Raw genomic sequence first — 14,028 nt, 5'->3', positions numbered from 1 at the left:
TGGGCGGTTCAATTCCCCGATGAAGAGTTAGAGAAATTTATTTCTGGTGATAGAAATTCATTTCTCGTTACAATGTGGTTTGGATTCCACGATAAGCTGTAGGTCCCGTTGTTAGGTAACCAGTTGGTTCTTAGCCACGTAAAATAAATCTAATCCTTTGAGCCAGCCCTCTCTAGGAGAGCTGTTAATCAGCTCGGTGGTCTGGTTAAACTAAGGTATACTTAACTTTTCTACCCAGAGAAATGGGAAGAGTCCCAACAGGGTGCAGTGGCGGTTAGCTGAGGAGTGCGTGCGCCCACTCTCGGGGCATCAGCGTCTGCCTAGTTGTTTTGCTTGAAATCCAGGACATCGGCAATCTGAAAGCAGTCACACTGCCAGCAAAATGTTATGGGGAAAATAGGTCTTATAGTTAAGGACTTAAGTGTTAGGATCGTAGCCTACCGACAACCTGGATTTGCCCCTAGTGACTAACAGCTATGAGCCCCAAAAAACATCTTATGGGGGATTAAGGAGCTGTATTGTTACAGCCAAATCAAGCGATCTGGGGTTTAGGCCTACTCAGCTCACTTCTTTCATGGCGTCTTCTTCCCATAGCTTTCAATCCTACTCATAGCTGACGACTGACAGACGAATTTTTGTTAAATATGGAAAAATATATATATATACACACCACAATCATATGAATTTCTAACTCACTTAAGAATTCATCCCAGGGTCTCAAATAGAATGTATATAGGTGCTACCACCTCACCCACACCAGTACCTGGTGGGTCGGGAAGTTGGGCAAGGCTCTGTGCTATGTCCAGTGTGTAGCCTTGCCCAGGTAAATGCCTCAGGTACAAAATAATTAGGCTACAAGTTTTTTATGACTTGTGTGGATTAGTTGCACTTTTATGTAAATAATTTCAAAGATAATTCCTTAATTTTCTATACCATTTCTTTGTGAAGTGAAGAGTATTGAATGGAAGGCAAAAGTGTATTTTGTCAGTAATTCGTGACCTCCACTGTGGATGTACCAATCTCATTAGGGGGCCTATAACGATTTATCAAGGCCGGTGCAGCCGTGCAGGTAAAATACAAGATGCGTGACCATTAATTATGATGGCTCTTCCGTGAGCGCCTTCTTTTCACCAGCACAGGAGGATTTATAGGTTGTGATTTTGGGGTACTAATTCTGCCATGGAAGTTGTCCTTGGTTATATTATTTTATCGTGCTGGTCCATTCGCTGGTCCATTCTGCTAGTCCATTTCACTGGTCCGTTCCATCGGTCCACTCTGCTGCCCGTTCCACTGATTCATTCTGCTGTCCGTTCCATTGATTCATTCTGCTGGTCCGTTCCACTGGTCCATTCCATGGGTCCGTTCCTCCCCCTGGAAAGGAGAGAATACATTGATGATACCAGTACGTTCCGCTGGCCCATCCAGCCGGCTGGGAGAGCATAGCCCATGATACCTGCATTTTTAATGATGGCCTCTTCAGGGCTATGTTTACTCTAAGGAACCATGAGTCTCCCCGTAATTATCTTCCCTGACGGATGGCCTCTGTTCTTGACAGGTGGAACCTTGTTTCGTAGACATCGGCAAAATATAGATGTACGGCTCTGCTGTCACGACAGGCATGCAGTTGCCTACGTGAGTCCTTGTTGTGTGAAGAACATGGCCTTTATTTTTCAGGGGTTTGCATGCCATGTCTGGACACCTAAAATCATAGACTGCACTGGTTGTCAATTTTTGGACCCTTCGGGTCCTTTTGGGTGTTCACCAATAGAAGGATGGCGACCAGGTTGGAATGGAATGGAATATGAAATTTTAGGCTTGAAATCTTAGCGCTGGAATCGAGGATTATTCAGCGCCATGATGAATCTGGTTTGAGATGAATACTCATGGCAATAAATTTATGAATTAAATAAAATAAAAAAGTGATTTTAAAACTATGGTAAAAATTAACATTTGGCAAAACTGACATTCCCCATAAAAAAAATTATAACTTTGTATTTAAGGGACATACATATAACCTTTTGTGTAAAAAAGTAAATAATTTAAAAAATTATCCTTAAACATGCTTATATAAACAACTGCAAAAGTGTATATATACTACACTTGGCAACGTACCAAGAGGTCAATATTAAATTCCATTACAGAGGTTAATGTCTCTCAGGAATGCAACTGTGTTATCAACAACTATATCGGGACCAAGCAGTTCTGCTATACCCCTGCCCACTGTTGTACTGCAGCATACCCATGGCAATGCAATAACGTGCCCCACAGTAAGAGGAGAGGCGCACTGTGTACAGACTAGTGCAGTTTCCCCCCTCTAAAAGGCTCGTGCATTGGTCAGCAAGTTCGTTAACAGTGACGAGGTCTCAGAGGGCCTTTTCGGTTCCACTCCGCAGATCATGACCTACAAAGGTCATCCCCTTCTTATCAGTCAGCCATCCCAAGAGTCCATTTGGTGACATTCTTATAACTTTTATTTTCCTTTGATACTCTGACTTTGGTCATAAAATTCTACATGGCTGGAAAGTAGGCACCAAAAACAGAGTGCTGCTTGGGGATATTGAAGAGAAACTACAGAGGTTGGTGAAAGGGTACAGGGAGAAATGGGAACAGAAAACAGTAGAGAAGAGGTGGGTCAAGAGCAGATGAAGTATGAAAGGTAACAGAGAGTGAGCAAAAGCCAAGGATGGAATACGTGAAGGGATTGTTGAGCCAACGTCCCTTTATGGAAGTGAAGTGTGGATAAAAACAAAAAGCGAAAGCTACAGAGATTAATAATCTACCCAACATTTATTAAGACAAAACTGCAAGAGAGAAACGGACAAAAACAAAATACGTAGGTATGGTATAAGGGTTAGCACTTTTCGAGATGGTCTTGTCACGTAGAAAAATGGAAGAAAACAGATGAATTGAAAGATGTAACTGAAAGCACAACTTACTGAGGGGATTTGAAGTGTCTCTATTGTAAGTATTGAACGAGATATAAGTATTCTACTTATACGGTTATACTCATTAGTTACTTTTCTGAATGTTGTGTTTCAGAATGTTCAAAGAACATGATGGCTTATACTATTTATATTTCTTTGAGTATCCGAAACATCACCTACAACATTAGGTGGAAAAATTAATGGTGTTGACGTTAAAGCAATGTATTATTATATCTATATATCATAATTTTTACATATAAATATATATATATATATATATATATATATATATATATATATATATATATATATATATATATATATATATATATATATATATATAGATAGATATAGAGAGAGAGAGAGAGAGAGAGAGAGAGAGAGAGAGAGAGAGAGAAGATACAAAATACACAAACCTGTTCTACATTGTTCCATTGAAACGAATTCATGTCTCCAATGGCTCAATTCTTCCTCTACAAATTTCTGTACAAAGGAATATTTTCCAATGCTTCAGCACCAATAAATTCATAGAAATTGTATTCGCAATGAATTTGTTTTTAAGTGCCTTTTCAACCCCCAGTCAATAAATAAAGGCTATGAAATTATCATTTTTGTTGTTAATGAACGGTGAGAAATAAAGTCTAGGCAATTGTTGTTTTTGTTGATGACAACGTCATTAGGCTACTCTATTTTGGTCTTCAAATTGAGATGACATTCTACGTTTTTCTACGCGAAATAAAAAGGTTCTTTTGCTTACTGAATACAAACACGTGATGTAGATATATATATATATATATATATATATATGTGTGCGTATGTGTGTGTATATGTATAGAATAAAAAAATGATAATGATTTCATCAACAAACTATAAACCCCAAGTTCTGGTAATAATGGATAAAGATGGGTATGTTAGAAAAATGTCAATCTTTTGTGGAGACAATGTAACCCACTGGGAACTACAAGAAAAAAAAAAACTCCCAAAGTGACTGTCAAGAGTAACTTTAATAAGAAATGAAAAAAGTGTCTTAAAGTGACATAAACTCTAGAATTGATAAAATTGCGTGTGAAAGATATTTCTTTATAAATTATGACCTTCAAAAGTTTTGCCAAAGGGGGTCCTTGGTTTCGATATGTTATAACATATTCTGTATGTATGTATTAAAAATGATAATGATTTCTGGACATATGAAATCATTTGGCTGATAAATCCCAAAATTCACCGTCGTAAGATGAGATGTCAAAAAATTGTTCATTACCCTTTTCAGATGTTCTAACTTACAGAACTACAAAAAAAACCTAGCTTTGTGTTTGATGTAATTTCAATAGAAAGCTAAAACTGTCTCAAAAAATACTATTCAGGTCACCAATCAAAAAGTTTGGAATTTTCAGTGGCAGACTTTTTTCCCCAGTGCATTGAGGATGTGCAGTTTGGAATTCTTAAGACTCAGAGTTTTTTGAAATTGAAATCATTTGGTGCCTTATGTTAAATCCACCCAAAGTTTTAAGATAAACCTTTGGTTCAGAGAAGGACAAACATTTTTGTATTTTATTTATTTTACCTTACCAACTTTGTCCTCAGAGCCACTAGTGTTCAGAAAAGCATGTTCATGTCAGACTCAGAGTCTTGATTTTCACTTTTCATGGCTTCTAAGGCCACACAAACATATTATGCACACATATATTATCATATTTTTTTAATGTTTTGTCAAGTTTACACGTAGGAATTCTTTAAATTACTAAAGTTTTGTTGACAGACAAATATCCATTTGCATATTTAGAAGCATTTTGCTCTGGACCGATCACAATAGCCCGCGCTTTTGATCGAAAACAATAAATTGACACTGCCAGTCAGTGTCGAAAATTGCAGGCAAAAAAAAGTTAGTGCTAACAGTAGCTGCCTGTTGTCGACAGAATTCAGGGACACTTTCACAAAAACTAATCAATGGAACAAATGAAGGTTTGTATTCATCAAAGATTCGCTTGTGAAAAAACTCCTGCAAAAATAAATACCTAGATCAAATTGGCAAAGAACTATTACCACCACACACACACATTTTATTGATCCAGTGGACCAATCCTTCCAACTTGGCATGCAGGCAAACGAGCAGAGTTCAGTGCTAACAGTAATTGCTTGTAATTTGTGTAATGGCAGTTAAGTTTCTGGAGTGGGAGGTTATACTGGAATGTAGTTCGTCATAAGGTCAGGTACTGCTGTGTAATTATGATCACCTTGTGTGTGAGTGTGTGTCTGTGCGCCTTAGTTCTCTGGTTTACCATTACAGGTGTACCCTTTGGGGTAAGGCTACAGTGGACCATTCCTTCGGAAAGTATGACCCACCACAATTGGCTAGCAAGATGGTACATAATTCACTTATCAGATAAACACAGAGAGAGAAAGCAAGTAAGGGTGGTCGTGATAGGTGATCTGATGGCAAAAGTACTTGATGGAGTAATGGAGAGGGTTGTGGGAATGGTAGTGGTAGGGTGTTGAGAAATATACCAAATGGGGTCAGACCAGGGTACAGGAACCACTTAATTTTATAGAAGCAGGTCATATGAATTGAACTTTGACCCCCCCAAAGATGAGTTAGGAGTTACCTGAACAACCAAAAGATTAAAATTTGGAAGGAGTAACTTTGTGAAGTTGGATCTGAGACCTAAGCTATAATCCTGACCACATGCCTCGCATCCTACATAGCATGGCAGAGTAGGATTTCTGCTTGGAATGGGGCAACATTTCAGGATTGCAGTGAATCCTTATAATACTTAGGCTTCTCTTTGTTATGTATGGACTCCCATATTTAAAATCCCTCGTTTTCAAACTTTAACCCACCGACAGGTCCCAGAAATCTTCAAACAAACAAGATGAGGAAGCATCCTTGATACTGGTGGCCTTGATTTCAATGGGGTGTTGCACAAACTGGTGAAATCAAGCATCGACACAAAGAGAATCACTATTTTCACTGGAAAAGTCATGCCAGCACAGTATGCCAAGCATAATGTCACAGTTGAGAACGCCTGTGAGTTGAAACACCAATTTTTATAGTCTTCTGTACCTGTGGCCTATCTAGTGCATGAAAACAGCCATGAGTTGCAAATAGTACTTTCAGATTTTGTGCTGAGGTTCAAAGCGTGTAAACTAATCTGTTTCTCTTTGGTGCGTAAGAGTTTTTGGCTGTAAATTCTGTAAAAGTTTATGATGATACCATTATCAACATGGCTTCTCTTATATTCGACATTTCTGTGATTCTTCTGTTGCTGTAACATAAATCTAGACTTAAGTGAGATTTTTAAACTTATTCTAGACTTAGTGAAGTTTACATTACAACTTCCAGAGAACTTGTAATTGAGAAGAGTATTATTAGGACTGCTCTCACTTTCGGCCGACATCACTTTGAATGAAATGTTCCTGTAAACTTAGCCTCTGCTATCAAAATATTTTACTTTTCAGGCCAGTGTAGAAACCTCTGCCGAGTACTACTGGACTGCACAAGCACCACCTGGATCAGGATGGCCGATACCAACACCTCGCGATGCCTCATCTCCATAAGCAACTTTAGTGTTGTGGAGCTGCAAGACCCAGACCAAGGGATCTCCTCTGCCGTGACTTTCTACTGGTTCAGTAAGTTGAGGGAACACTGCCAGATTTTGACTCCTGTAGTGTGTGTGTTCCTAATGTTTTAAAGAAAGTTTTCTGAAATATTGTAACCGTAACTCTTGGGAACACTGCGCATTGCCGTCTTTTTGTTGTTGTCGCTGTCGAGACTGGAAGCAGGCTACTATAGGAATGCAGATGTGCCCAGGAACTTGAGTGTTCCATCTCAGCCATCCTCCATAACCTTGCCAAGTCGGGGCATCAACTGCACACCTCCTAAATGCCCCGCGACATACAATGCACCTTTAAACACTCTTCATTAATGACCCTTACTCCCTTTCAGACCTTGATTTTACACCGGGCCAATACGGATTTTACAAGGTGCGTGAATTCAGTAGCGGTTTCTATGACGCGCTGAACTTCTGCAGGTCCCAAGGAGGGGAGCTGGCTACTCTGGAAACCAACGCAAAACTGGAAGACGTGACTTCTTTCCTCTGGCCGGGACGTAAGTCACTGAAGCTGTTTACTCTACGGAAATAAGCTATTTTTGAGTGCTTGCAAAGAAGGCAACTGTTTCTTACAACTTCCATATTCTTTGGTCCTGACGTAACTCATTTGGCTTTTCTGTATATGTTAGAGTTAGACTATTACTTGTCCGTGTTGATATTTACCTGCTCAAAGCAGTGCTGTGCTGTAGGCTCATTTGAAGCCCAAATTGTTAAATTGCTTTCTGACAAACTGCCTTTTTAGTGTGACATTATAGGGGGGTAACAGATATAGGCCTAACCAGTTTCTGAAGGAGCACAAACTTCACCATTGTTTATCCAGCAGCACAGTTTCATCAACTGACTTTTTGTGTCCTTTCCGTTACTGAGATCCATTAACCTTCACTTGGTAATGAAAAATTCTCATAACTATAAATAAAACTTGTTTTCCAAACATCTGATAGTTATCTTGAACAAACTACGCTCATTCCTTTGTGTAAATTACAACTCATACAAAATATTTCTTTCGGACAGCCGGAGCACAATACTGGATTGGGCTTTACCAAGAAGGTCTCCACGGCAAATCCAGTGTGGATGAATGTAAATGGTAGGTAAAATTAGTAAGTAGTTCACTGTACGCATACAGTATGTAGGAAAAAACTGTACATGAAACAACATTGGAACAGCTATACATGTGCGCAGGAGAATTTTACAGTTTGCAGCTCTGCTCGCATACCACACAACCAACCTTTGTAATTCTTTTCACACTCCAGTGATACAAACAGATCAATACACATATTTATGGACTGAGATTCAGCCTATTTCTTTCTCCCCCACCCCCAGGAAACACATCGATGACCGAAGTCACCGTATCTGGTGGTGGGAGTGCAAATTGTTATTCAACACTTAATGGTCCACCTTGGACTGTACAGAACAGGGACTGTAACATGCAACTGTGCGCTGTGTGCGAAAGGAACTTCTGATTAGTACGAAGGTAAGTCTCTCTCTCTCTCTCTCTCTCTCTCTAGTCTCTCTCTCTCTCTCTCTCTCTCTCTCTTCTGCACTGGGAAGATACTGCTTCATCAGCTCAAATTCTGTCGGTTCCACCGAATCTAGCCCATCTCAACCCTAAGCCTAAGGGGGTTATCCAGGGATGCCTCACTACACGAGGATTTTTGGTCGGAGCGGCCAAAGTCCCATCGCAAATCGAATTACATTCTGCTTCCAGGCTTTGCGAGTCAAAGTATTGTGTTTTCTGTGGCTGGTATGGAAGGCAAATGCACCAGAATTTTGAAAGGGTGTTTCCATCATTGTGGGGTGTATCTCTGAGACTTCGACAGGTGGCTAGCCTAGCTTATGCAAGCAAGCTCTGTGCTCTTTCCTGCCAAGGATCCTGTAGCGAGAACTGGAAGAGTTTCTGATTTACTACTAGCCCCCAGTCAAGAGGTGCTAGAATATACCTCAAGATGGGATCTAACTGTTTTTGTCTACCATCATTCCCTAAGCTAAGGTCTCAAGGAACTCTTTTACCTCCTCATGCTGAGAGAGGTAAGGGTCAATATGAAGAAACTTCCAAGCTCTCAGCACCCAAGGTCAAAGGTTGCATTGTGTTAGGTTAGGTCATGAAATCTGGGGCTGTTTCCACACCTCTAGCTGTTACATTCAAACAACCAATTCTTGTTTTAACTTTTCCCCCCAAGAAACTTGCTGTAGTTGTTTGTAAGTTTCCTGTTCCATACAGAAGACAGAGAAGAAACATTGAAAAAGCTTTGGGTACCTGTGTTTTAATCCAACACCATTTTCAGTGCCAATTTGTTTATCTAGAGACATTGCAATCCTATTTTTAACAGGGTCACTTTTTTCTTTTCTCTAGAACCACCTGTGATGCTTTCCCCACCTAGAACCAACTGTGATGATGCTATTACCTAGAACCAACTGTGATGCTGCAATTACCTAGAACCAACTGTGATGCTGCAATTACCTAGACCCAACTGTGATGCTGCTATTACCTAGACCCACCTGTGACGCTGTTTTCTTCATAAACCATCTGTGACACCGTCTTGTTCAAAGACTCGACTTAATAGTGTTGTTTTAACTCGGAATTGAGTGTGTTTTCCTGACTTGACGTAACACTGTTGTTTCAATTCAGGATTGAATACAGTGCTACATTTTTTACTGTAGTTATGACAGAATTTGTGTGTGTGTGTGTGTGTGTGTGATTTTATCTAAAGTCAACTGCAGTGTTGTGTGAATTAGAATCATGTTTTCACTGTGTGACAATGTGTTTTACCTACTATTAATTACAGAGTAGATCTCATCCTATGCTAGATATAATCTCTGATCCCTATTCACTATAATTTCATGTTTAAAATGTGTGCCATCACCTAATTCATAACTAGGCCTAGTGCTGTGTGACTTTTCTTGAACAAATGCACTGTTCTAGTCAGCTAGAGTTGTTGCTACCTAGAATTAAATATAACCATATATTGAGAGACTTTTCCCACATACAGGCAGTTGCAGTGGTGTTTCAAATTGGTCAACTTTATTGCTCGAGTGTATAAAACTTACAATGTCCTTGTCAATGCTGCAAAGATCATTTACAGTCTTTAAAGACTGCACAGAAAACTGATCATAATGTTGTAACGTCACCATTTCTGCAAAACTTTATAGCTTAACTGTAGAAAAAAAATATCAGCAAAATTCAGTGTTTTTATTTCTGCATAGTACATATTGTATTTAGTAAATGTTGCATATATCATTTGACAGTCTTGAAGTACAGCTGAGAAAACACATTTGAAAGGGTAAAGGGTTTCCAATTAGATTGCACGAGTTGCGTCATTGTTTGCATAACCAACACAGAGCAATGGTGCCAGGGAGTGCACGTCACATCACAGACTGGTTGGCTATCATACGCTGCCCCTCTGTATCTATGGCTGCAACAGACTGGGCCAAGGGATAATTAGGCAAGTGTTGTTGGGTAATTGGAGAGAGAGAGAGAGAGAGAGAGAGAGAGAGAGAGAGAGAGAGAGAGAGAGAGAGAGAGAGAGAGAGAAATTCATTGGTGCACTCTCTGAGAGGTGATGCTGCTCCAGCATCTAGGCATTCTACTTGTCCAGTTACTGTTTTTATTTATGCATTTCATTCGTCCAAAAATGTGTGGGTTAGATTGTGTTTCCTCTTAATACATAGTGTAAGTATGTGTTACTGCATTGGGCTTTCATGTAAACACTCTCTCTCTCTCTCTCTCTCTCTCTCTCTCTCTCTCTCTCTCTCTCTCTCTCTCTCAGTACTGTACACACATATCCTTCAATGAAATATGAATTACTTTTTCATAAACATAAAATATCTCTCAAAGTATAATGTAGCAGGTTTAGCTGCCTGCTACCTCCATTTCTACTGTCTATAAACTGTCTATTGACCAGAGTGTAATAGTCACTTCTCAAGAACAGCCTCTGAAGCACTGACAACCCTTAAGTCGTTTAGCCTGAACAATAGATCATCTTGCAAAAGCAAGGCTTGGAGGATTTGCAATAACTGCAGTATAAAATCCTCTGAGTCACCCTCAAGGCCAACCCCTTAGGAGTTAATGCCACACCAAGATACTGTAGCCATACTGTTTGCCCTTAAGTGAGGCAACAAATGAGAAAGGTGCAGTTTAGGACCAAACAGAACACGAAAAGTAAAAGGCACTATGCAATGCAGCCATGCGCAAGGGTATTGCAGAGTACTTTAGCACAGAATGCAGTACACATTGCAAAGTACATGACAAGTAGTACCCCACATAAGGCAGTTCCCTTCAGAACAGGGCACATGACACATGGTCTGAGGGAGAGAAGCTGATGGATTCATCTTGGTGCCCTAATCAAATGCTTTGAGACTATTTGTCTCAAGAGGACCCAAGGATATGCTGGAGTAAAACCTTTCACATCACTGCAACGATGAACTCTCTCTCTCTCTCTCTCTCTCTCTCTCTCTCTCTATGAGACTTACAGGGGTGGATGATATTAGCTGTTAAGGAGCCAATTATCAGATGTTTCAAAACTGCTAACCCTATCGTACAATCTGATGTCAAAGAACTGTGTTTTGGTTAATAAAAGAAGGCGGGTTCACAACACAGAAGTATAATCCTGGTCATAAGATGTTCTGAAGAGTGTCTACATTCTAATGAATGACCAGAGCTGGGAAGACTTGCCGAGTTATAGAACCGAGTCTTCATATCACGATGACTACAGGACCTCAAGAGTTTACAAAGGACTCCTTGTGGAGTTTGCTGCTCAACCCCAGAAGTCTGTGAAGAAATATCATATTGGCTTTCCACAGAGTGGTGTTCAATTGTTACTGCACTGCTAAGAGCAACCTCCAGCTATATTTTATCCATCTTTAGCTCGTATACTAACAGAAAACACTGATAGGACGAGAACTTGCAACAACAAACTTCCGCAGACTCGAACACTCGAATACGGCAAGAAAGGAGATGAAATGAGAATGAAATACTTGCTGTACGTCATATAAAAATAAGACGATCTGTGTATGGTACATCTCATTAATATAATGCTAATTACATGATAAATAAGGGTTATATACATACTGTACATACATATATTTATCTATCAATCTATATATATATATATATATATATATATATATATATATATATATATATATATATATATATATATAGGAGTTCTTCAATTACAATGTACTGGTGCTTGCCATTATACTTTTATTGTCGATTCCAAAACAGAAAGCAAAGAATATTTTACACCTGTAAAGTTTTTCCTTTTAGCTGTAACTGAACGAATCTTTGAATGAATCTTCCAATGAATGTTTTACAAGATGGACAAAAAAAGGATTTTAACAAAATATCTTTCAATTAAACACTGCATCAATTTATAACATACATACCTTTGTTTTACCAAGGGGCATCTTGTTCAAACTCTCTGGTCAGCTGAGATTGTAGCTTTTGATTTCACGCAGATAAAGGCAGTCCTTTTTCCTGGCCACGTCGAAACCAAACTCTGTTGAAGAGAGCCAAGGTTAATATTAAAGAAACTGTAAGTCTCAACTCTACTCCGGACATTTACATTGTAAAATCCAACGTACAAAACAGGTAAAATAAATTTTCTGTTTCTGGAAAACAAACCATTTAAAATGCATTAGAATAAAGACAATATTAGTGTTTATAAATGTTTCAGAAAGACAAATCTTTAAAATTTCAAAGCGAAACTATAAAAGTTGGCAAAGAAAATCACGAAAACATCAAAGTACTGTACAAGTTGCTTCAAAAATGGCAAAAAAAGACTAAGACTTATTTATACATTTTAACGAAAGACAATCCTACAGTATACATATGTTTTAATATGAAACGGTCTTAACAATCATTTGGAAGAAAAAATGCATCCCAAAGTTCACAAAGATAAAAAAATACTTTTTAAAACATCATTTTCATGTTTCACAAATATCAGCCACTTGCTTTACTGAAGCACCACGCTTCAATTGCTGGGGCCTATGGGGTCATTCAGCACTGAAAATCAAGTTGAAACAATTGTTAGGAGAGGGTTGACGAAAGTCAGATGGAAGAAAGAGAATAAGGACGGAGGTTCAGTAAAAGGAGTGGAAAGGATTGCAGCTAAGTACAGAAGGGGGTCTATTACTGCACTGATCAAAATGATGACCTCTAAACTTGGACCTACAAAATTAAGTAGGTCTTATCCTTGAATTAACATGACCCCAAACAATCTGAGAAGGGGGGAGGGAGAAATCTGGCTTTAAAACTGTAATGGCTGGTATCTGTAAATTGTAAATTACCTAAAGTATAAATACTTAAGTTTTAATGTTTTCAGATATTTACCTATCTATTATATACCTTTTACTTCTGCGCCAACGGTAATTCGACAGAATGCAACAAAAAAGAAGACAAATCATATAATGGAGATGTAAGTTGGAAAGGTAAGTATTTGTAGGTTATTTGGGGCCTCTGGCCCTCATCGTGAGACATAATCTCTCAAATACTCCACTTTCTCACGGGAGAGAGGGAAACGCGTGCTTCCTTGATATCTTTATTTTCTCTCACAAAAATTCAAAATTCAAACAGCTTGGGGAGAACGTAACAGGTCCCACAGTTCTTTTTTATAATTCCCAGCTCACTCAAAAATTCACAATTACGGTACAAACAAGATACAAAACACAATTGGTACATCAATTTACAACTTCAATATAAAAATAGCAAGAAACTCTGAAAAGAACGGCCATAAATACGACACTTCAAAAGGTGTCACCCTCATAAAGGGGGCAAAACAATAATTGTTTTGCAACACAAACACATATGTACCTGATTAAACACACTCCACAATTGTCATATAAGTAAAGTTTAGCAATACTCAGTAAATCTACTTAAACTTCCACATACTGATACAATGTAAACAAAGAGGGAGCGTTCTTTTAGACGCTAAACGTACATTTTAACAAACGTAAACACAAGATCGAGAGCATTCCTTTGGACAAAAAACATACATTTAACAGGCTGAATCGTCCAGTATCTTATATATATGAACCCTTTACATAAACCGTCACCAAATATGCATCGTGTGACCAAACTGGGATGCCCTGCTATGCCCAGCCATGCCCAGAGGGGTCAAGTTTGATCATGGGGTATAGGTCAGTGTTGTTGTGTAAGCTACGCTCTCTCTCTCTCTCTCTCAAGGGAGAGTTGTTAATACTATTCTCTAATTTTCCGTTTATTGTTTCTAAGTTCAGTTAAAATGACGATGTAAGGTTATAATATAATCACGATTAAACACTTTAACATTATTAATTAACTAAAAATATAAATCAAAATAATTATAATTAATAAAAGGCGCCATTGTTTGCGTAAGCGCGGGAGGCTGCCAAGCGTACGATAACTGACAACTAGGCCGTCGTCGAAAATTTACATCGATCTACACTTTTAACTTGCTAAAATTAACATATAGAAATTATTATACAAAATACAGCTTACTATAGGTCAAATACAACGTGTTATA

The 14,028-nt window shown here is 38.7% G+C and overlaps 1 protein-coding gene and 1 long non-coding RNA gene across 4 annotated transcripts in view; one reads left to right on the top strand and one right to left on the bottom strand.

The window, feature by feature from the left end:
- Window positions 1-9,710, top strand: part of LOC136856360 (uncharacterized) — an 18,179-nt gene extending 8,469 nt beyond the window's left edge. Inside the window, exons 2-7 of the mRNA XM_067134146.1 lie at window positions 5,766-5,946; window positions 6,378-6,548; window positions 6,865-7,026; window positions 7,541-7,613; window positions 7,850-8,000; window positions 8,880-9,710. Of these exons, the coding sequence (XP_066990247.1) occupies window positions 5,901-5,946; window positions 6,378-6,548; window positions 6,865-7,026; window positions 7,541-7,613; window positions 7,850-7,916 (519 nt within the window). The 5' untranslated portion in view covers window positions 5,766-5,900 and the 3' untranslated portion in view covers window positions 7,917-8,000; window positions 8,880-9,710. The remainder of the gene's footprint in view (window positions 1-5,765; window positions 5,947-6,377; window positions 6,549-6,864; window positions 7,027-7,540; window positions 7,614-7,849; window positions 8,001-8,879) is intronic.
- The window catches only part of LOC136856361 (uncharacterized), an 82,951-nt gene that overhangs the window by 36,602 nt on the left and 32,321 nt on the right, over window positions 1-14,028 (bottom strand). For 2 of the 3 annotated variants that reach the window (XR_010858318.1, XR_010858320.1), the window contains exon 4: window positions 11,912-12,024. The exons of the other annotated variant lie outside the window; for it this stretch is intronic. This is a non-coding gene — a long non-coding RNA (uncharacterized lncRNA). The remainder of the gene's footprint in view (window positions 1-11,911; window positions 12,025-14,028) is intronic. 3 annotated transcript variants of the gene reach the window in all.

This window comes from Macrobrachium rosenbergii, chromosome 35 (assembly GCF_040412425.1).
Source record: "Macrobrachium rosenbergii isolate ZJJX-2024 chromosome 35, ASM4041242v1, whole genome shotgun sequence".
Taxonomy (NCBI): domain Eukaryota; kingdom Metazoa; phylum Arthropoda; class Malacostraca; order Decapoda; family Palaemonidae; genus Macrobrachium; species Macrobrachium rosenbergii.
Note: the sequence above shows the minus strand (reverse complement) of the source record. Positions and strands in the feature narration are given on the sequence as shown.